We start from the raw sequence: 21340 nt of genomic DNA, 5'->3' as shown, positions 1-21340 counted from the left end.
GGAAATACAAAATTACAGAAATAAAAATATTTTTTTTGTATCGCAATGACACTGTACTGTAATTTGTAAATGTAAATGTGAATGTAAATTTTTTCACAACAATTTTGATATTTTCCATATTTGCACTGGATCTTTCTCTAAATCAACCCCTTCATTCTGCAGTATCATTTCATTCTGTGAAGAGTGTAACAATAAACAGCAGTACCTGTCTGAGCTAAAAGCATGTTTATTGTGTGAGTTAAATATTGTTTAGACAAACATAATAGAAAGAAAAACATCTTAGACATTTCTAAGAATTTATACATATATTGGATATTAAATGAAGTTTAATTTGTCTGTATGAATATATTTTATTGACAGGCCTATTCTGATTCATTCCATCTTAATTAACTACAGAAAATGTAGCATATAATAATTTTTTTGTGTGGGGCTCTGGGTTGCCGTAAAGTCTGGAGATTTGTGGCTCAGAGAAGGTTGAGAGGCTCTGCTTTAGTGTACCAACTCACTAGACTAAAGTGTGTTAACCAACCCGTGCCTTTGCATTAAATAACACACAGCACAGAAATGTGTAAATGAAAAGCACAGCTTTATTGACTGCACCGGTCGACCACAGCTGAGCGCTGATGCTATGATGGGACAGGAGCTGTTATTAAGGCATCACAAACAGCATGCACATACACTCACATGAACATTATATTGCTCTGAATGACAGCTTAACATGGAAAATGTAAAAAAAAAAGGAAAATAGGTTTTTGCACTGATGAAAAATATGTTTTTTCCTCCTATAAAGATTTCCAATACAAAAAATAAATATATAGCAAAAAAGCCTAAAATAATTTAAAATAGCTCTTCTATGTTCAATAGTTCTCTCTGCTATTAACAAATGGCACAACATTCCTTGAAACCAAGAATATAAGGATAAACTCCTGCAACATTTATATCGTATCATATCAGAATCAATGGGAAGGTGAAAATGTTGACAGATTTACAGGACACACATGATTCTTGATTGCAAGTGATTTACTTCTCCTGACCATGATCCACTACTTCCATAAGAACGAGAGAATAAAGACAGGACCTATATGGAAAGTCTTGCTGAACAGTAAACACACGAGTAGATTTAGAATCAACTTTGGGTCGTTCTTTGATATGACAATGAAAGAATTTAGGACCAAAGCGATGGACCAACATATAAATGGAGCGTCTTTACCAGCAGTAAATACAGAAGTCCATGCAGGTTTGTTAAGAGGTTATTGGCAATACTGATCGTAGATGTCTGTCGTATTTCACCCCAACACAAAGGGAAAGAACAAACTTTGTTTACTTAAAGAAAACAAAGCAACATTTTAAAGATGAATTCATTAAAAAATTGAATATGTTTAAGCCCAAATATAGCCAGCACAACCCATCTCCTTTCTTGTTTAATTCCAGAATCTTTGAAATAACAGCAGTGTTGCCATTTTGTGGAATTAGTGCATATAAATTCAGAGAAAAATCAGTATGTCGATGGTGAAATCGGTCTTTCGTGTACTGTACGCATACACATCAAAATGAAATTATACATCGGGCTTTGTTGTCATTAAAATAATGTCAGAATGAAAAAAATCACAATGGTCTTGAAAACGGTTCATTTGAACCTTATGATTCTTTGTCTATTTTAGTTGGGGTGAAATATGACCTGGACATTTATCACATGGAATAATCAATCCCTAAAGAATTGAACTATCCATTACTGATCTCATTCAGTCAAAATATAAAGATTCCCTTGTACTTTTCTCTATGTGATTGAAAGAATTGAAGAGCTCAGAAACCCTCTAAGTGCATAATTCTTGTAAATGAGCAATTTTTAATTCAGACCTTTTATAAGATTCTGCAAAAAAAGAAAAACGCTCTTTTTAAATAGCCTAAGGCTGGGATTAAGTGTATTTGAAGGAAAAGTGTTTGATGAATAATAAAACGCGCTGAGAGCATACAGTAAATATCATTATCTCATTTTTGATGGAGGTGGCGTTTAGCGGCTTTTGCATCCGTGCTCCTCAATTGTCCTTTCGACCTTAAGAAAATGCTTAAAACCAAAGAAATTTCCCGATATTTTGCTCTCCAGGTAAAGTCAATAGTGAAGACAGAAGACTAACAAGTAAAGCTCACTTACATTTTGCATTTGGTGGCTTAACAAATGTTTGCAAACAAATACAAATCTGCTTTCACCTGTTATTCTCTTACTGTTTCGCATTATTTGGCTACTGAAGAGTAAAGTCTGGATTTGTGGGTGGATGTAAATGATATCACAGAAGCTGAAGATTTACAGTGATTGAGCAGAGTATACATTAGCTTGGGTACACAAACAGCAACTAAGCATGATAAAGAGGCTTAAAGCCCTGCAGTGGGTTTCACTAAAGGCACAGTATTTCATATCTGTGTTTGGTTCAGCAATTCACTAAAGGCTATGATGAGTCTATTAAAGCGGCTAAGATACATGAGATCTGTACAGGTTCTGTGTGAACGAAGAGTTGAATGAAGCCTGTTTCGAGTGGAACGGGTCACACCAAAATCAAACTTCCATCATTTCAATTCTACACTTGTTCTATATGTGACCCTGTGTGTGAAATCCAGACTAAAGTCTCAGAATCTAATGATGAGATTTGAAACATTAAAATTAGATTTCAATCACCTTACTCAGTCAATATTAAAGATTCCTTTAGATTATGTAGAATGAGTTCATTTAGAAATCAATAGGCTAAATCACAAACATAAAAATGACTTTAGCTGGGTTTTCACAAACTGGCTCACATAATAACAATGAGGAACACAGTAATGTATGCTGTTAATTAATTTAAAGCACTTTACTATGTAGAAGTCACAATGTACTGTACTGGCACCTGAACTCAATTATAAGTTTATTAATAAAAACTAATTCATTCATCAACTTTTGTTCAGGCACAAGTACAGTACTCTTTGTGCACCCTACAGTAAACAGTTGCAAGACAAGTTTGAATGTGCAAACATTATTAAAAAACTACCACGTCATAAAATATACGCTCTCGAGTGACTTCAGACAACTTTAACATGGTGGCACTATGAACCAGATGGAGAGCGATGCAGACATTTCTTTGTGTTCCACTGAAAGTTTTGGGCGAACAATTCCTTGGTGTTTACTGGCTGACGCAACACATCCAAACCTCAGGTCTCCACAGAGAGAAAACGCACACTCTCATTTACACACATCGTATTGTCAGTTGTCATTTACAGATAAAGACTTCCTGTGGCCCATCTTTGGACCTCTTACATGTGATGAAAGAAAGCGAATCGATGATGCAGTCCAGGAGTGTACAAAGTAGATATCAGTGCAAACCGTGAACCTCAGAAGATCCAGATACTGTGTTTACATCCACTTCAGAGCATCTGCTCAGTTACTATTCTTTGGCATCATCATCATCATCACAAAAACAAAACCAAAAACATAATCAATTTCATCATGATGTTTTGAGAAAACCTCTTAAAACATTAAACGTTGCCTAGCGAATGTTCACGTTTAACTTTTAGGTTTTCTCTTAAATGATTGCAATCACAATCTTCTCTAGAACCCTGAGACAAACTTCATGGGTTGATTGGTTACACCTCACCAAAAGAGCCAGAAATTAAGTATCAAGGCCTGAGGAAGTGTCAATTCAATTTTGGCCAAGAAACAATTAATGGACCCATCAGTGCTGGTTTATGGGCACAATTTTTCTATGAAGCAGGGTAAGATTCTGTGTTTTCTGGTCAATTGAGGGCAAATTTCAGGCACTGTCATATTCTCATATTTGTGATTGCCATCGTTCTGTATAAGTGATTAAATAAGCTGTGGGGAGCTACAGAAGGCACGCGGTCATGAAGAACACTGATGATTCTTCACCAATGAACCAAAACAAAACAAGTGGAAGAGACAATGTGACATATAAGGGTGACTCACAAATGCATATCCAGATCAATATTAAAAAAAAGAATGTTTCAGGATGAAAGATGATGTTCATCCCATATTTTCACATTGCTGTAATGCATCTGCACATTTAGACTTTTATTCTTTAAATAACATCTATCATTCTCATTATCTTCTCCAGTATGAGCAGCAGTTACCATAAAGCTGAGATGAAAATATTCTCAACTGTTATGGAAAAAAAAATTTATTTAAAATATTAACTTAACCTGGGGTGAAACATGAGCCAGACTAGTTTTAAACAGGCTTTATAAGATCCACACATGGAAGCTAACCTGTATGAATGATGCTGGTATGTTTAGTCTAGTCATTTAAAGAGACAAGTACAGGTGTGCTACTGCATAACCCAATGACTATTTGTGCTTTTTCCTCTGAACATTATAGGCTGTATCAGCCTCATCCTATGGACTCATACTACATACAGTACAGTATGCATTCATTTAAAACAAGCTTAACCTGAACAGACACGTTATAATGCCCACATTTGTTGTCCTTATTTTAGGACAGATCCTATTGCTTCCCAACACAATGTGTCTCACAGTCTAAGCATTGTTTCTCTTGTTTTGTTAAGCACAAATGGTTACGATTTCATATATATAAAAAAACATTTCGTTTTGCAAGCTATTACAGTTGAAGGTCTAGAAACTGATCAAATCAGCTGTCCTATTGATGAAATGTGTGTTATAGATACTGTGAAAGGATCAGAATGAAACAAGGGCATCCAAAGACAACTGCCATGTGGTTTTAAGAGGCGAGTACACTTCGCCGAACCACTTCTTCATTCCCAGCACGCAGCTGGGCCAAGCGCAACTTTCGGCCGGAGGAGCGCATTTCTGAGTCGCTCTGTTCTGCATCTGAGAAATAGCCGTCTGTCTCTGGGTCGAGTGCAGATACGTCGTTGTTTGCAGAGGAGCTGTTCTGCGGCTCTGTCCTCTCACTTTTAGAGCGCGACTTACCCTGTCTTGTGAGACGCAGACGTGAACTATCTCCAGCATTCGCACAGTTGTGCCGAGAGCCGCACTCCTCGGAAATGTGGCAGGAATCCATTTTGGAAATGGGTGGTTGTGGGGGGTCCGGACCACCAGAGCCGCAGCTGCGGGTGTGACGGCGGCGAAAGTGATGTGCTCTTTCTCCTTGTTTACCTTCCACAGTGCGACGGTCCTCCGAAGACACCTTTCCTTTCACTGTGGATCCGATCTGTGGAAGTGAAACATACTTTCGGCGGCTGCGTGGCGCGCCCCTCGCCTTTCGGCCCAGTTGGGGTGTTTTCCAGGTGGATTTCATGGAGTGGTCCATCATGAGACTTAGCAAACTTTCCTCGTCCTGTAGCAGTTGGTCCGATAGGAGGCTTGCAGAGGGGTCGTGGGTCTCTCTGGAAAGAGACCACTGGCTCAGCATGTTATCAGTGGTGATGTGAACCGACTGAGCCAGCCAGCTGTCAAACAGCGAGCTATCCAGTGGAAATGATGTGGCAAAGCCTGTAATAGAGACAGTGTATATATATTCAGGAATAAAAATTTCATTTTAAAGATCTAACTGATGGTATACAAAACAAAAATTTGCAATAAAAAAATATTATTACTCACAAATAGAGATTTCTTTAAATTTTTTGCCTGGAACCATTTTCCCATTAAAACACAACCTTAATTAAAATGTGGCAATATTTGGAAAATTTGGTATCAGTCAAAGGAATCAATGTTGCCCTGTCTACTTCTAAGCGTTTACTGATAAACGTTTTAGCTATACAACTTGATTCTGTTCAAGCGTCATAAAGTGTGAAAATCAAATATTCCTTGATCTTCCGACACATAGGAAGTCGTTGTGCTATTAAATTATAATTTTTTAATTAAAAGGATTATTTTTCCTTCCTGGAAAAAGCATTTGTTTAATCCAAGCTGATCTTTATTCCTCTCATTCTGAAATCACCCTGTTATGAGAGACATTTGGATATGACAATTTCTTTACCTCACGCTTCTGTTGCCCACCATGGAAAGCAACACGTACTCACAAAGTACTCAACTTTACCAGCTTTCCTTGGTGTCACTTTTTAACACTGTTAAACTGATGTTGTTTTTCAATGTCAAGGTACTCCATTGATTTCAGTTGTTTGCCCTGTGTGTCAGCTCAAGATTCATTTGATTCTGTGTTTTTCTAAAAACAGGAATGATTTTATTAACGCAATATCGCTGTTATTAAGGTATTAGCATAGCTGTGATTAGGCACGAAGCCCCAGGCTAAGAAAAGGAGACAAACACGACCATGCTAATATAGAGCCACATCACACGACTACAATAGCAATATTGAGTTTATACAACAGTTCGACAGCACAAGTTAAAAAACAACAACAACAACAAAAACAACAACAGTGTCTTTAACTCTTTCCCCGCCATTGACGAGATATCTCGTCAATTAAGAGAAAACGCTTCCCCGCCAATGACGATGTTTTCCGCCTTTACGCAATACCGCTATTATCCACCAGGTGGCGCCCTTCCGCAACTTTTTAAAACCGGAAGTATTGCCCTATGGCAAGCTGCTGCATGTCCGTGTCTGTTTTAAAGATCGCTCTGAATGGGATCTCTATGAAAAGTCCGTCATAAAAATGGAATTATCATTGCTTTTTGCACAAAATATGGTGTTTTTGCAAAAACCTACCCATATTCAAAAGCTGATTGCAAAAGAACCACTAAAGGTAGGATGAAACGTTTTTTTTTGTTTGAAAGCAGAGGGTCTGTTCTTTCATTTGGTATATTGTATGTTTATATATTTAAAGAAGAACATTTTCTGGAAGGCATTAAACTTTGGTGAAAATCATAAAAAACGCTGGCGCTGGCTGGCAACTTTTTTTAAAAACGCTGGCGGTGAAAGAGTTAAAAGCTTTCTGCCATGGATTTGAAGCCCAGGATGACAGGAAACCATTTGAATTTCATAACTGACTCGCCAGGCGTCAAAAAAAAGTGCTTATAACACTACATATCATCACTGTATATTTCCCCATAAACCTAGCGGCTGCTTGGACAAATCCATTTGAGGGGTGGGGCATGGGGACGCGATCGTAACACACACTGAATCTGTCATGAAGAAGCCGAAAATATTTACCTATCACCCGCCACCCAAGCCAAATGCAACTGCATTTATACATGACGGGTCGAAAATAAATAACTTAAACATTTTTGCATTAAAAACAAAAATCTAGAAGGCCACTGGCCCACATGTCGACCGGCCCACCGGGCATTTGCCCGGTTGTACAGATTACCAGTCCGAGCCTGACCGTAAGGATACTGTTTAACTAGCTCTGGCCCGATTTATTTACATAATCTGCAAAAGTCGTTCATAGCCATGTTACTCCGGTATTTCGCTCGATGGGTTTGTTTTCACATTCGCAGAAATTTGATGCGGCTGAGCCGGCGCTTAACGCACGTCATATCCAAACTTTATGCTTGGCTTACGTTTAGACCAATGATTTTAAACTTCAGACAAGCCCCTCCCACGAGAAGGAAAACGATTGTCAATTATGCCCAGCCAGACTCTGTCTATGAAGCGAAGCAAAATAGCAGAGGATGGTATTACCAGGCTACAGTTGATGTGGACACAACAGTTTTTATCATAACTCCACCCGCTTCTCAATCACAGCATGTAAGTTGTCTATGTGTTCATATTTAAAGAATTTACCACTGACTAAACCATGATTCAAGCTCGTATTGATAAGGTAGTAAGGGCGATATTGTATTGCATTGTGAGCTAATCTTTAAAACATGGTAAGAAGCGACGTCAGAGGCCAATCAGGGGACACAGCACTTTTCAGAACGATGAGCTTTGTAACAAATCAGAGCATTTGAGGAATGCAGGGATATCTGGAGAAACAACAATGTACGATATGTGGAAAATAATGTGTTTTTAACCATAAACCATGCGAACACATTGTATTATACCAAATACACAAAATAATGTTGTTTTTAGAACCGAAATAGGTGCTCTTTAAAACTGGTGAAATATTGCACGGTTGAAAAGGCTCTCAGCTTTATCAGATTTATGAATCAGAAAGAACTGTCATTTATAGTTTCAAAGATATTTTCCAGTGCCTAACCCCCACTCTAAGCACCCACTTTGCAACAACACAAAATACAACACAACACAAAATATAGTCCGTCATGAAAAACACGAGAGCTTTCAAAATCAAAGTCGACATAATGATGCAGCCAGTCAAGAAAACACGAGAGTACTATATAGTGCATCGTATATACAATTATGCTGGCTGATTAACTTCAAAATCATATGTGATAATGGCAAAATTATATCCCAAAAATATTTCTTATTAATGGTAAAATTCCCATGCCCATCAGATCTCATATTAACAGCAGTGTTTTTTTTTCATTAAAAGCAATGGAGTACCCTACACATCAATGGAGTGCCCAGCATGTAGATACACTGTGCATTAAAAAGTGACTCAGAGATGACCAAGTGTCAACATGTTGGGAGTGAGCAGTGGTTTCTGGCACCGTCACCGTCTTGTGAAAATTTGACTAATATGTCAAACTGTTATCTGATCCCTACTGAAAAATCCAGCTAAGACCAGCATAATCTGGTGAGCTGGTTTTCGCTGGGCTCCCAGCTTGGTTTTAGCAGGTATTGCTGGTGCAGCAAGCTGGTCTAGCTGTGTTTTGGTCACTTTTAAGCTGGTCTAGCTGGACTTATCTGGTCAGGCTGGACGACCAGCTGACCCACCAGCTTGACCAGCTTTGCCAGGCTGGGAGGACCATCTTAAACCAGCTACGGCCACCTTAATCCAGCTACCAGCTTATGCTGGTCTTAGCTGGATTTTAAAGTAGGGATGGCAGACGTTTAAATGTAAAAATACAAAATTTGTCAGATTTCTGTCAGTGGACCAATCCTGAGGTAACTCAAAAGTAACAAAGTCATTTCATTTGGCAAATGCTGCTTATTTGTGACTAAATGACTGTTCAGTGTATTAAATAAAACTAAATCACTCCTCAACTATTAAGTCAAAAAATCTAATCACCATCAACCTAAATTATTTGTCACATCAATGCTGAAAACGACTAAATAATTAGTTAATTGAACTGGATGAAGGGTTATTTACTTACCCAACTGTTTAAATAGGGAGTTGCTCTCCAATCTCCATTTCTCTTTATTCTCTGGACTGCTCTTTCTTCTCTCTTTAACTCGTTCCTTGGCTCCATTGCGGCGATGAATGTCTTTTTCTATATAATAAAGAAAATCCACAAAATTCACTGAAACGATTGTCTAAATTAACACCAGTTATATGGGCTGTTATATACCTCAGTCTGTAAATATGGCTATGAAGAGGGTTATTCGATTACTACGGCAAAAGTTTTACTCAGATTGTAATATTAGATTTGTACATTCAGAACAGTATATCACACATCTGTTTTTATATTTGTATGCACATCCAGTGATATGCACACAAGTAGAGGCAGAGATTTTTTTGCAAAATATCGACGGTTTTAGCAGCATCTTTATAAAGAAACGTTTTTTTTGGCCCAAACTTAACTTTGCTCCCTGTAGACTTCTGCATAGAATCAATAACAAGTAAATGTTAACTACAGATCGGCTGCCAAACCTCTCTTGCACAGCAGTGGTCCGTGATCGCCATCTCCCCTCATCTTTAGGAAACCGAACCAATTTAATTGTCCACAAGGTATTTGTTCCTGAGGTCAGTTTAGCCACTAGCCAGATCATTAAACAAACCGGAAGTTAACTTCGTTCCAGGCGCATAACCACGACAACGCACGTGCGCCCGATGAAACCATCTATAAGATTGGGTTTATAAAAAAAACATACAGGTACACAGTACATTAGGAACTGAGTGTTTTCTTGGTATAAAACAAGGCTTCATTTGTCATACACATTTGTCATCACTTGTATTCTGATGCGGCCCTTAAGTCAAAAAGTTTTGCCCACCGCTGTTCTAATTCTAGTCCTAATCCCACAAGGCTATTTTCTGTTTGGGAAACAGAGAAACGAGTACATATGTACCTAAATAACATATTTCAGATCATTAATATCTTACAATAGTTTCATGAATTGTGCTCTAATGTATGTTCTTTGGCTAGAGAGTGTTTGTGTGTCAGTATTTACAGTGACAGTGAGCTGAATACTGTCCTATAGGCAGTCGTGTTTGTTCTCACAGCATAGGCAGCGGTCTTCTCTATTTGGGTGTTCTTTAAACAGCAGAATAAATATGGGTGTTAACAGGAGCTGACAGAAATGCATTGAGCTGAGGAAATTGCAGAGTCAGAGGTTCAGGAATAATGAACAGATGAGTAAACCAGCAGGCTTCTTCATACACTACTGTCTGGAAAACATTTACAGGAACTCATATTTGAAAAGTGACCAAATTTAATTCCTATGCAAGTAAAAAAAAAACTACATGAAAGATGGAATTAGTGTTTGTGCAAAAGTAAGTGAACCCCAGCAGCATTGGTAAAGTCAAATGGGTGACAGACTCAGGTATACCACATTTGGGTGCTTAGTTAAGACCAATCAAATTATACATCCACAGGAAAAGGGTTGAGGAAAAGAAAGAGGAAACCACTGTAGTGCCGAAGTGACCAACAATGCACAGAGTAAAGGAGATATCAGACGACATCAGGAAGAAGGTGGTGACAGTTCAACAGTCTGGGTAATGCGGCTTTCACACATGATGCAGTGTGCGCTGCGCTATGAAACCCATTCATTTCAATGGCTTGTCGAGCAAAGCGCGAGCGCAGTGAAGCTATTAAGGCCTTACGTCTATTCTGACCCACCCTCAAACACATCATCTGCTTCATGTGTTTAACGTCATGCCAAGTCGTAATTGTGTTCTGCTCTTTATAAGCAAATGCATGTATTTTCACTTCCAAAGTTTTATCAGTGAATATAATTCATCTGTTTCAGCAGTACCACAGCAGAAAAAGGTCAACACTGGATTTACAAAATGCATGTTCATGAAATATGGGCCAGTACCTACTTTGTTTGGACCAACTTGCTTCTACGAATCACAACCTGTAAGTATGATTAATAATTAAAGTGTAACATTTCTATTAATGGTTTGTGTGTTAACATTAGATAATATAATTGCATTTTATTTTGTACCTGATATTGCAGATTCAGATGGTAGAATAGAAGAAAAGTGGAATTGCCTATAGTATTGCCTATATATTTAGTAATCAGTGATAGTGTTGTCACGGTACCAAAATGTCAGTACCAATACCAATAGAAATTTTGGTACCAAAGCAAAACACAAAACAGGATAATTAAACAACATACTATTTTATTAATTAGGTTAAATATCAATATAAAATAATAATATAAAGCATTGCAATTCTGTATTAACACATCATCAAGTATAAAATGTATTTGTTGCTAAAAGGTTTGAGCAGCTGTTGTCTGTGTGTGTTTGCTGGGGTCTTTCATGCTTCATACATCAGTCTGCTGCTTTAAAAGACAAATCAAATAAACTTCAGTAAGACAACATGTTTAACATAACGCAAAACAACATGAGATTACTGGCACTAAAATAACGTTTTTAAATAAGTAAATTATAAGTTAATTATATCACATTTAGAAAATACTACACAGTACCTGCATATTAAAGATAAAATGACAAACAGTGCTAGCCATTCGTTATTATTTTCCAATGAAAAAGCCTCTGCTGTGTAAAATTAGTTAACCTCTTTTTGTTATCCAATTTATTTTACCCATGTGAACATTTGTAAAGCATTAAATCTTAATAAGGAGACCTGACTGTATAAGCATTAGCCCTGCTGGTACTGTACTAACCATTAAGTTCACAAACAGGGGTTTATTTCAATCCAACATTAAAATCAAAATATGATATAATACTCATAATGCAAACACAAGCAACACTCACCTGCTTGAACTGTAATGAATCCAGATGTTGGACTTTATTGTGTTTCCTCCTTTCATCACGACACTTTGCTCATTCTTTCTGTGATCAAAATATTTCTGTATGCGAGACTTTACACCCTGCATTTGCGCTCATCATGTCTTCCTGTTGCGTCTATGAAAAATTCCTGACTGACTACCTGTCAAACTTTTTTTTATTTTTAGTAACAACTTGGAACCGAAGACCCGGTACTTTTGACAACACTAGTCAGTGATATTAAACTAAATAAATAGCACTAGAACAAATAGTAAAAAGTGTACAAAAATTCACATGACACTGAGTGGTAATTTTTGCTAGTGATACTCAGAGATGTTATGGCATTGCATAGGATTATTCTCAGTGAACGAAGTTACAACTTTACTTCCTGCAGAAGGGAGAGGTGTAATGGCCACTGGTATGAAAAACCTCCTGTGGTGTTCTGTAAAACATATTGGTCTACAGCTGAATATGCTCTAATGTTCCTTCAGTGTGGTGTTAAGGGGATGAGAGACATTGTTCATTTACACTAGGGCGGAAAGATTAATCGTGTGTCCCATTAAAAATGCCTGTCTGAAATCGATTCTGAATCGCAAGGCTGCGATTCTGTGTTTCATGCACAGCTTGTGGGTGTACTACGGCATTTGGTCAGTAAGAACTCCTTATCAATCTAAAATCATTATGAGTCGGAGTCGTTTACAACGTTCATTTAAAAAAAGCAACACTCGTTAAACTAAATCATTCAAAATATTATTTATTATCATGAAAATACCTTGAAACAATCTGAAGAACAGCGATATAAATATTCCTGTAGACATTTCCTGGAATAGCTAGGTAATGCTACTTCTTCTGTGGCACAAAGGGAGTTTCTGCATGAGAGCGCCCCCTGGGTTTTGGATGTGCCGGGATTTCACCGTAATTCATTAAAATTCATTCATTGAGAAAACACGCATTTGCACGATTAATCGTTACAGCCCTAATTTACACTGAGTATTTTCATCAGGATCCTCCTCTCTGCCAGACTCCAGTTCCACTCCTAAGACAGAACCTGCTTTCCTGATGACCTTGTTGAGTCTATTAGTGTCAGCTGCCTGTACAGTTCCTTTGAGTCCTGAAATCCACCATCAACTCCTTGGTCTTTTTGATGATAAGTTGCAGGTGGTTTAGTTTGTACTCCACAAAAGTGTCCACCACACTCCTGTACTCATGTTCTTTGCTGATCCAACCCACAATGGCAGAGTCATTAGGAAAGTTCTGCAAGTGCCAGGACTGTGAGTAGTATCTGTCTGATGTGTAGTGTAAACAGAAAGGGAGACAATACCAGACCACGTGTTGCTTACTATTGTATCCGACACCATACAGCTAGCTGGGAATCCATGCCACTACTGGAGCATCCGCCTGCATGTCCAGCAGCTTAGTCCTAAGCAGGGCAGGTTGAATGGGGTTTAGAGTGCCTGAGAAGTCAAAAAACATGACTCTCACATCCAGGTAAGTATAGGCCATGTTCAGCATAAAGAGGATGGCGTCTTTTACTCCCACACAGGGCTGGTAGGCAAACTGCAAATAGTCAAGCGATGGCTTAATTACTGAACAGAGGTGCTTCAGGACCAGCGTTTTCAGTAACTTCTAAATATGAGAAGTAAATTCTCTTTTTTGGGGACAGGAATAAGACATAAGACATCTTCTACAAAACAGGAATGGTCATCAAGCTCAGGCTGAAGATGTACTGAAAAATCCTACACACCTGACTAGTACATCTTCTAAGCGTTCGGCAACCAATGCTGTCAGGCGCTGCAGCTTTGCCTGGCATAGTCTGCTGAACTTTCTTGTCACGTCTTCCTCCTTTATGATGGACCCTGATGGGGACAGCCATGCTGAGGTCCTGTTTACAGCTGGTATTAAGTTGCATTTTGGTTGAATGGATCACAAGTGGATGGCACTAAATTCAGGTGTAAATGGGGTTTGAAATTATTTGAGCTGTTCGACTCTCGAACACAAAGTAATGCTTACTGTCCTAATGTGTTATTAACCGAGCACAATGTTTTCCATCGGCCCTGACTTTTACCATGAACCAACAGTGTTCAGCTTATTGTTTAGGCTTTCATTACTAAAACAAAAGTCTGTTGCTCTGAAATATCTGAGAAAGCCCAAAACGTTGTGCTGCATGTTTAATAATAACATAAGGAGCGGGACTCTGACATAATATTAGTGCACATCAACTTTATTTCGTAGGTGTAACGTTCCCCCTGTCATCTGCCTTCATTCAACGGACTACATCACCTATAATCCTTTGCACCCCATCATCCACCATCATCTTTGATTACCGTTTTCACTCCACCTCTGCCCTCTGACCCATCGGCTCCACCTTGGCTTCTAGCTCCCTCAACTCCACCGTGGCCCATCATCCCACCAGGCTCCCTAGTCCGTCTGGCTCCGCCTTGGTCAGTTGTTGACCATCCGCTCCTTCTCTCCGGCTCCACCTTCATCCTTAGTCACTCTGACTTTGCAGTGGTCTTCCGGAGCCCCACCTCTGTCTCGGTTGCCGTCGTCTGCAGCTCTGTGTCAGTTATTCGGCACCCTGGTTTTCACCCAGTCGCCTCCACCATGACTCCTCCCTCTTTTCCACCCCTCTATGTCTCTTCACGCTTGCTGCATGTTGGTCTGGGTCACCCTGCTCAAGGCCCCATCCTGGACTACCTCTGTCTTTCTCCTCCCGGTTACCCATTCTCCTTCAGAGCCCCCTCCTACTCTTCATCTCTCTCCACGATGTGAGGTCGCGCCTTGCGGAGAGGGGAAGGTACTGTAACGTATAAACTCATCATTGTCTTTAAACTTTGTTGGCCATTGTTTGAACTTGAAATTGTGTATTTGAATAGTGTTTATTGTATCTTCGTCTCCTGTGTGTGGTATAACTGTGATAGTGGGGATGAGCATCATCTACACTGAGTGTAGCTGTGCCTGGTTGTAGTTTCAGATGGTGCAACAGGCATAAAAAAATTTCACAAAGCCAGATGTAGCTAAGCCCAACTTTTTTACATACAGCTACTGCAACCGGCCCCAGGTATGACCGGGACTGTGTCACTCTCATCCACTTGTGATCTGATTGACCAAAAACATCCTAATACCAGGTGTAAACAGAACATGAGGTGAGAAGACATAAGCCTTTAGTTTAACATACTGTAATATTTTATCCATCTTGGTGTATTTACCATTATTGTTTTGGTGTGCCTTTACTGTTCAGTTGTGGGCCTGGTTCGCTTACACACCTTTGTTTTCGAAAACAAAATCTTTTTCCTCTAACAGTTAGTAGGGGTGGGCGGTATGAGCAAAAATTCATATTAAGGTATTTTCCACTCTTCAGCCGGTATAGCGGTATTACGTTATGTTGCCATATGAGATAAAACTATTTGGAGTCACACTGTAGTAAACCTTAGTTAAATTACTGGCACAATTTGTATTTTTAACCTTATGTTACTAATAAGTGAGGGATTGGACATAGACATTATTTTTTATCTTTTCCCATTTTTTCCTTTAAAAGTGCCATTGTGTGGATGGGTGGACTCATCTTCTTATGCATATTGTCACTAATATGGGAAGTATGAAAGTATGGAAATTAGTATGGTCATTTGCTGGTAGGCTATGTGCCTTATTACAATGTTTTACGCTACATCCAACAACTTTAAAGCTTTGTGCTGTGTATATCTTGTGTCTGTTTGATTTATAAATATACAAAGAACAAGATTTTCTTTTTCTTGTTAATATGAACATCTGATGGGAGATGCCTTCTCACTTTAAATTATTATTAATCCCTGAACGCATTAATAAATGCAGTTTATTAATACAAGTTAGTTATATTAATAAATGTATTTATTGCATTTAATTTAATTAACCAGCAGATTCACAGTGCCAAAAACACTCCACTCATACGTATTTTCAATAAAGCAGTGTTGATTTTGTTCGCTTCTGGGTCCTCTTATGTTTCAGAACCTGGCAATGCTTAGGTAAGACACAGGCTTGTTTCTCACCAAACCTGCTGTATACAGATCACAACACCTGAAATGTAGCCTTTGGCAGGATTTGCGTGCACTATGATGTGCACCCTCTTAAAAAAGATATGATTAAAAATGGATTTAAGTGGGATCGGAGCTTTTCGTTTTGTGTTTCTGTGGACAGCGCATCTCGGGAACGGAGGTATGACTTTTAAGACTTGGGTAAACTCCCGCGGGGTCTTAAAAAAATAACATTCAGAAAGTTAAATTTAAGTCCTAGGATGAAGATCTGGGCGTTTTAAGGCCTTAGATATAACTTTCTGAAGGTTCGTTTTTTAACACCCCGCGGAACCCTGATAAGTGCAAAAATAGAATTTAAAATATGTAACGGTTTTGCAAAATCCCTATCATGGAGTGACACAATACCGGTAACTACTATCATACTGGTTTATCGCCCACCCCTAACAGTTAGTTAACATTAGTTATGGTAACGGGTGTGCTGTTTCCGACAAGGGCTGTAGGAAAGCCAATCACAAAAGACTGGGTCCGCTGACCAATCAGAGCAGAGTAGACTTGCGGAAAGGAGGGGTTTAGAAAGCTTGAATCCTTGAACTGATTTGAACAAATCGTTTCAGAACCATTGCATATTATAAAACAATGACAGTGCTTTTTGAGCTCGGACAAAGATAAACCTGTTGTAGGACAATTCAAAACAAAATTAGGAAACTTTAAACTAGCATAATAAAGGAACTTTAAATCTACCTATGATAAAATGTACATAGTGGATCAAAGCTGATGAATGATGATTATTTGTAGCGTAACACTTCTATTTAATTAGAATTTCTATTTAATTTTAGCTGCTTTCGGATTACTTAGTTCCGGTAATGATGTATAAGAAAGAGTACTGGGGTGATTACCCAAGAACTAAATGTTCCCCTGTACCATTTTCCTGGTTGTATTTGAACCTCAAGTTAAGACTCTGAAGCAACATACTCAGTTATGTACCCATGATACTTATGGCTGATCTGAAATCAGTGCAAATGGCAGCAGCATTCACACAGTGATGGGCAATACAGAAGACATCCAGACAGCAATCTGCCCCAAACAATAAGTGTTTGTCCCTATAATACACATTCTCAAATAACTACATACTGTCGTCATGTAAATGGTCAGGATGGAAAGAGGTAAGCAGTGTTGGGCTAGTGACTCAAAATGTGTTATATATTACTCATTACTAGTTACTCCTTTCAAAAGTAATATTATTACTTAACTTTTTTCTTCCAGCTAACAGTAAATAGTTACACTACTAGTTACGTTACTGTTATGTTGGAGCTACCCTTTGGAACAGGTTACCTGGTACACTTAAGACAGTTAGAAGCATAGGCAGTTTTAAAAAGGGTTTGAAGGTGTGGCTTAGGTGCCAAACATAGGTATTATGTTTTTATTTTTTTTGTGGTATAATATAAATGGTTGTGTTTAATGTATGATAAAATGATTGTTGTGAGATATGTTGCCAGTTGTCTTTTCCCCTTTGCCCTTAGGGACCACAATGGAAATACCGTAAGTCTTTGGGCTTTATTGTGTTATCCATGAGTATTTATGTATTTTAATGTATGACATGGAGTACTGTTTCATATTTTTATATTTAAGTGGTCAAATAAAATCAATCAATCAATCAATCAATCAATCAATCAATCAATCCATTACACCCCCAAAATAGGTAATTGCATAATTATTGCAGTCTGTAACTCTATGAACTTTACAGATAAAACCGGCTCAAACTCTTTTTAAATCATCTTCTGTAATTTAATAAAACATACTAAACTCTGCAACAGGGCTCAAGCAGGTGAAATGCATTATGGGTTAGATCTTTTGTAATAAAAAGATGTGTTTGTTTTCATACCTCCGGTCAGATCCTGTTCTAAGAGCTGAATCTGCAGGTTAAATATCTTCTCCTGCAGGTTACACAAAGACTGCTTGATCCTCTCTCTGCGTGTGACCATGTAGCACAAGTTTCTGACCTGAAAGAAAACATGTTGATTACATTTTTTCTACAGTATAGATATTATATTATATATTATATATAACCATATTAATAATGATATATAATTCCATAATGTTTAAATCATGAACAACCAATTAAATTGACCACAGGTGGACTACAATCAATGATGAAATATCTTAAAAACAGTCAAGAAAAATGGAAAGCATCTTAGCTACATTTTTTTTTTTTTTCAAATTTACAGACATTTTTAGTTTGTCATTATTAGTGCTGGGTACCGAAATATAAGCGAGACATTTTAATAATTATGTTGGCTTGACAAAGCCAACATATTGTTATAGCTTTTAAACTTATTCTTATTTTTCTTCTTACTGAAACTGTTGAATGTAACTCGTCCTAAAGCTTTCAAGCTACATTTCTAATACTCCTATATTGACATCATTCAGAAAGTAGAGGGCTGTAGGTTTTTATAGGGGAATTCTGTTAAAGACAATATATATATCACCTAGTAGTGAACTGAGGTATTATTTATGCTATTATAGCAACATTACACACTAACTAAAGTTTGAAAAATGGGATCAGGAAGAATGTGACCTTTAATGTGGGCAAAATAAAAATTTCTATTGTATATTTTCTATTCTATTGTATATTTGTCTTTGCATATTTTTTTAATGGAAAACATTGTCTTTATTCACCATTTTTGCCATGCTAACATTTATGCCCAGCTGTGGACCCATTTAAGCCCACCTTATTTGTTCCCTACAATTAGGCCTACAAATTACACACTGTGAAGCATCATTATATAATAGATGTTTGTTAATGTATGTATTTTGTTATCAGCTAGAAAATGACATGAAGGAGAAAAAACTACAGCACATCTTCAAAAATAGTAAGAGTCATGTCACCTTTATGCACAGTTATAACAAATTGTCTATGCTAGAAATCTTCTTAGAAACAAAACAGTGATTCATTAAAAGGTTTGCATCTTTGTTCATGAAGTAAACAGTTTTAATATTGAATGTTTTCATGCTGAATGTTATTTAGTACAGGCGCTTAAGACATTAGTCAAAAAATATCATTTTTTCTACCTTGCATGCATTTAAACCTGTTATAGGGGACTCAAAACAATATTAGGAAACTTTGTAATACCACATGATAGACACTTTAATACATGTACTGTATCTAAAGTAAAGTAACATGTTATGTTTCAAACAGAAATGGCAAGCTAATAGACTACATCTTTAAGGTGTTTCTATTTCTGTTTCTAAAGACAAATGGCTCTATTTTGTAAGTCGCTTTGGACAGAAGCATCTGCTTAATACCTAAATATAAATGTGTTTGGGAAACCTAAAACAAGTGTTTGTTTTTTTCAATGATTCTTTTAAATTTGTTAAATCTTGTTTGGTGGTGTTAGCAAAATCAACACGTTTTACCTTTAAGGATTCTTGGGAAAAAGGGAGTTATGTAAACATAAACTACACAACTAATGTAAAGAGCACTCGCTGAGAAAACATCCTGGAAATGATGGCAATACTCACTCTCTCCAGATCCTGCCGTAAATGAGTGAAGAGATTCAGACGACGATAGAGAACGTCCTGTTCCTGCTGGGCCAGATTGTCCACCTCATCTCTCTTCAGCGCAACCAGTGGCTGGTTAAAGTTGCCTTTTCTTCTCAGTTTCCAGTACTGGTAGAGGAAGTCCACATGAGAATCAGGCAAGCAAAGGCTCTCCGCGACATCCTTGGGGTCCACTAATCTGTAAAACTCATCCTCAAGCTCCTGCAACTTCTGCTTACGGTGACTGGCTTTCTCTTGTTCCGCTTGTTCCTGCTTTGCTCGATCGGAATAAGTTGCTGACGATTCTGCCCCTGCGTGTCTATCGGAATTCCAACTGCTTTTGTTTGAGTGCGAGCCGCTACTGTGCTCCAGACAGAAAGATTTGAAGCGCACCTCATCGTTTTCAGCTAAAGTGGTACGCATATCTAGTCCATGGTCAAATGCACAGGTCACATGGAAGGCAATGATGCAAGATGGCATGGAGCACTGTGTAGCATAAACAGACAACATGTGAAGCGTTTAAGACAGCATATTTCAAGGTTTGTTGCAAGCTGCCCAACCTCACACATTTTTGTTTTCATGAATGTTTTCACTCTCACCTGTATACATGTGCCTGTGTGTTCATGACACAGGCTACAGGACAAGGCCCATCGACTTGCTGGAATATGGGATACTTTCGTGATAGGTTCCATCTTCTCAGGGCAGCCAATGCTCACCTTAAGTAAACAGAGTCATGTCAGAAATAACATTGAAAGTTCAATAAACATTTTAGGATTAGTGATTGGTAAAAATGGTTGACTAGTTGCCCAGTATCGAACAGTTATGTTTCATTCTTTGGTGCTCTGCTCAGCTGGGTCCCATTTTTATTTTTATTTTTTTGTTTAGAAAAACGTAGTAACATTATTATATGTTTATTGTACATTGAATAACCAGTGTTGTGACTTGTGTGTTTGTTATTCATGTATTCGCTTAAGCAGGTAAAGGACTTAACTCAGTGAATTAACAGTGTACTCTGTTTTGGCAAAATACGTTGTTTCAAAGCGGTTTTACTAAGATAGTGCCTTACTATGCATTATAATATATTCTGTTATACAATCCTTCTATATTTATGAATATATGCATAAACACGCAGTCGGAGTAAATACAATACAATACGAATAGACGGACAGATAATTAATGTGACAGGTGCTATACAGTAGAATGAAGTAGCTCTATATCTCTTCAACTAGACAAACACTTTACAGCTACAGCTCCTTCTCATCTTTCTTCCCAAAGGTGTAACTGTATTATAAGCGAGTGGCTTATAAGCCAGCAGCACATGCTTCATTCATTTTAAACAAGTGCATTAGTTTAATTGTGGATTGCATACAATGTGACGTTTCAAGCAACACTACTTTAACTTCATGGACTTGTCCTTCTTAGCAGTTTAGGTTAAATTTTTTGTGATATAACGTGATGAGTCATGCTAAACTCATTGAGAAAGAAAGAGAAAGAGAGTGTGCTTATTTTAACACTTTTAATTTAGGATGATAAACTTTATACACAGGTCACATGTGTTTCCTCTGTTTGGATCATGGATCAACTACAATCTGTCACACCACTAATTAGCATATTCATTAGCTTCCTTTAAAAGTGCATCACAATCTATAAGGTGCTGTGATGATACACGCATTAGGAGTCCATGACAATTTATTGCCGTATTAATATTTTAAACACAGCTGTAGAGTGCTCACTTCGACTGATCTATCCAGAGTGTTCACTTTCAGAGTGATCTTTCCTGAATGCCCACTTCGATTGATCTGTCTGGAGTGCTCACTTCAATAGATATGTCCATAGTAATACTTAAAGGAGAATAGAGGCTGTGCAATGTTATGCAGTGTTTTGGTTATTTCCTGGTTATGGTTCTGCTCTACG

General features: G+C 37.9%; 1 protein-coding gene across 1 annotated transcript in view; it reads right to left on the bottom strand.

Moving 5' to 3' along the window:
* Positions 1-569: 569 nt before the first annotated feature.
* The window catches only part of jade2 (jade family PHD finger 2), a 99324-nt gene continuing 78553 nt past the window's right edge, over positions 570-21340 (bottom strand). Inside the window, exons 8-12 of the mRNA XM_065287657.1 lie at positions 20026-20142; positions 19409-19912; positions 17772-17889; positions 9079-9195; positions 570-5454 (exon numbers count right to left, since the gene is read on the bottom strand). Coding sequence (XP_065143729.1) covers positions 4721-5454; positions 9079-9195; positions 17772-17889; positions 19409-19912; positions 20026-20142 — 1590 coding nt within the window. The 3' untranslated portion in view covers positions 570-4720. The remainder of the gene's footprint in view (positions 5455-9078; positions 9196-17771; positions 17890-19408; positions 19913-20025; positions 20143-21340) is intronic.

This window comes from Paramisgurnus dabryanus, chromosome 18 (genome assembly GCF_030506205.2).
Source record: "Paramisgurnus dabryanus chromosome 18, PD_genome_1.1, whole genome shotgun sequence".
Lineage (NCBI taxonomy): Eukaryota > Metazoa > Chordata > Actinopteri > Cypriniformes > Cobitidae > Paramisgurnus > Paramisgurnus dabryanus.
Note: the sequence above shows the minus strand (reverse complement) of the source record. Positions and strands in the feature narration are given on the sequence as shown.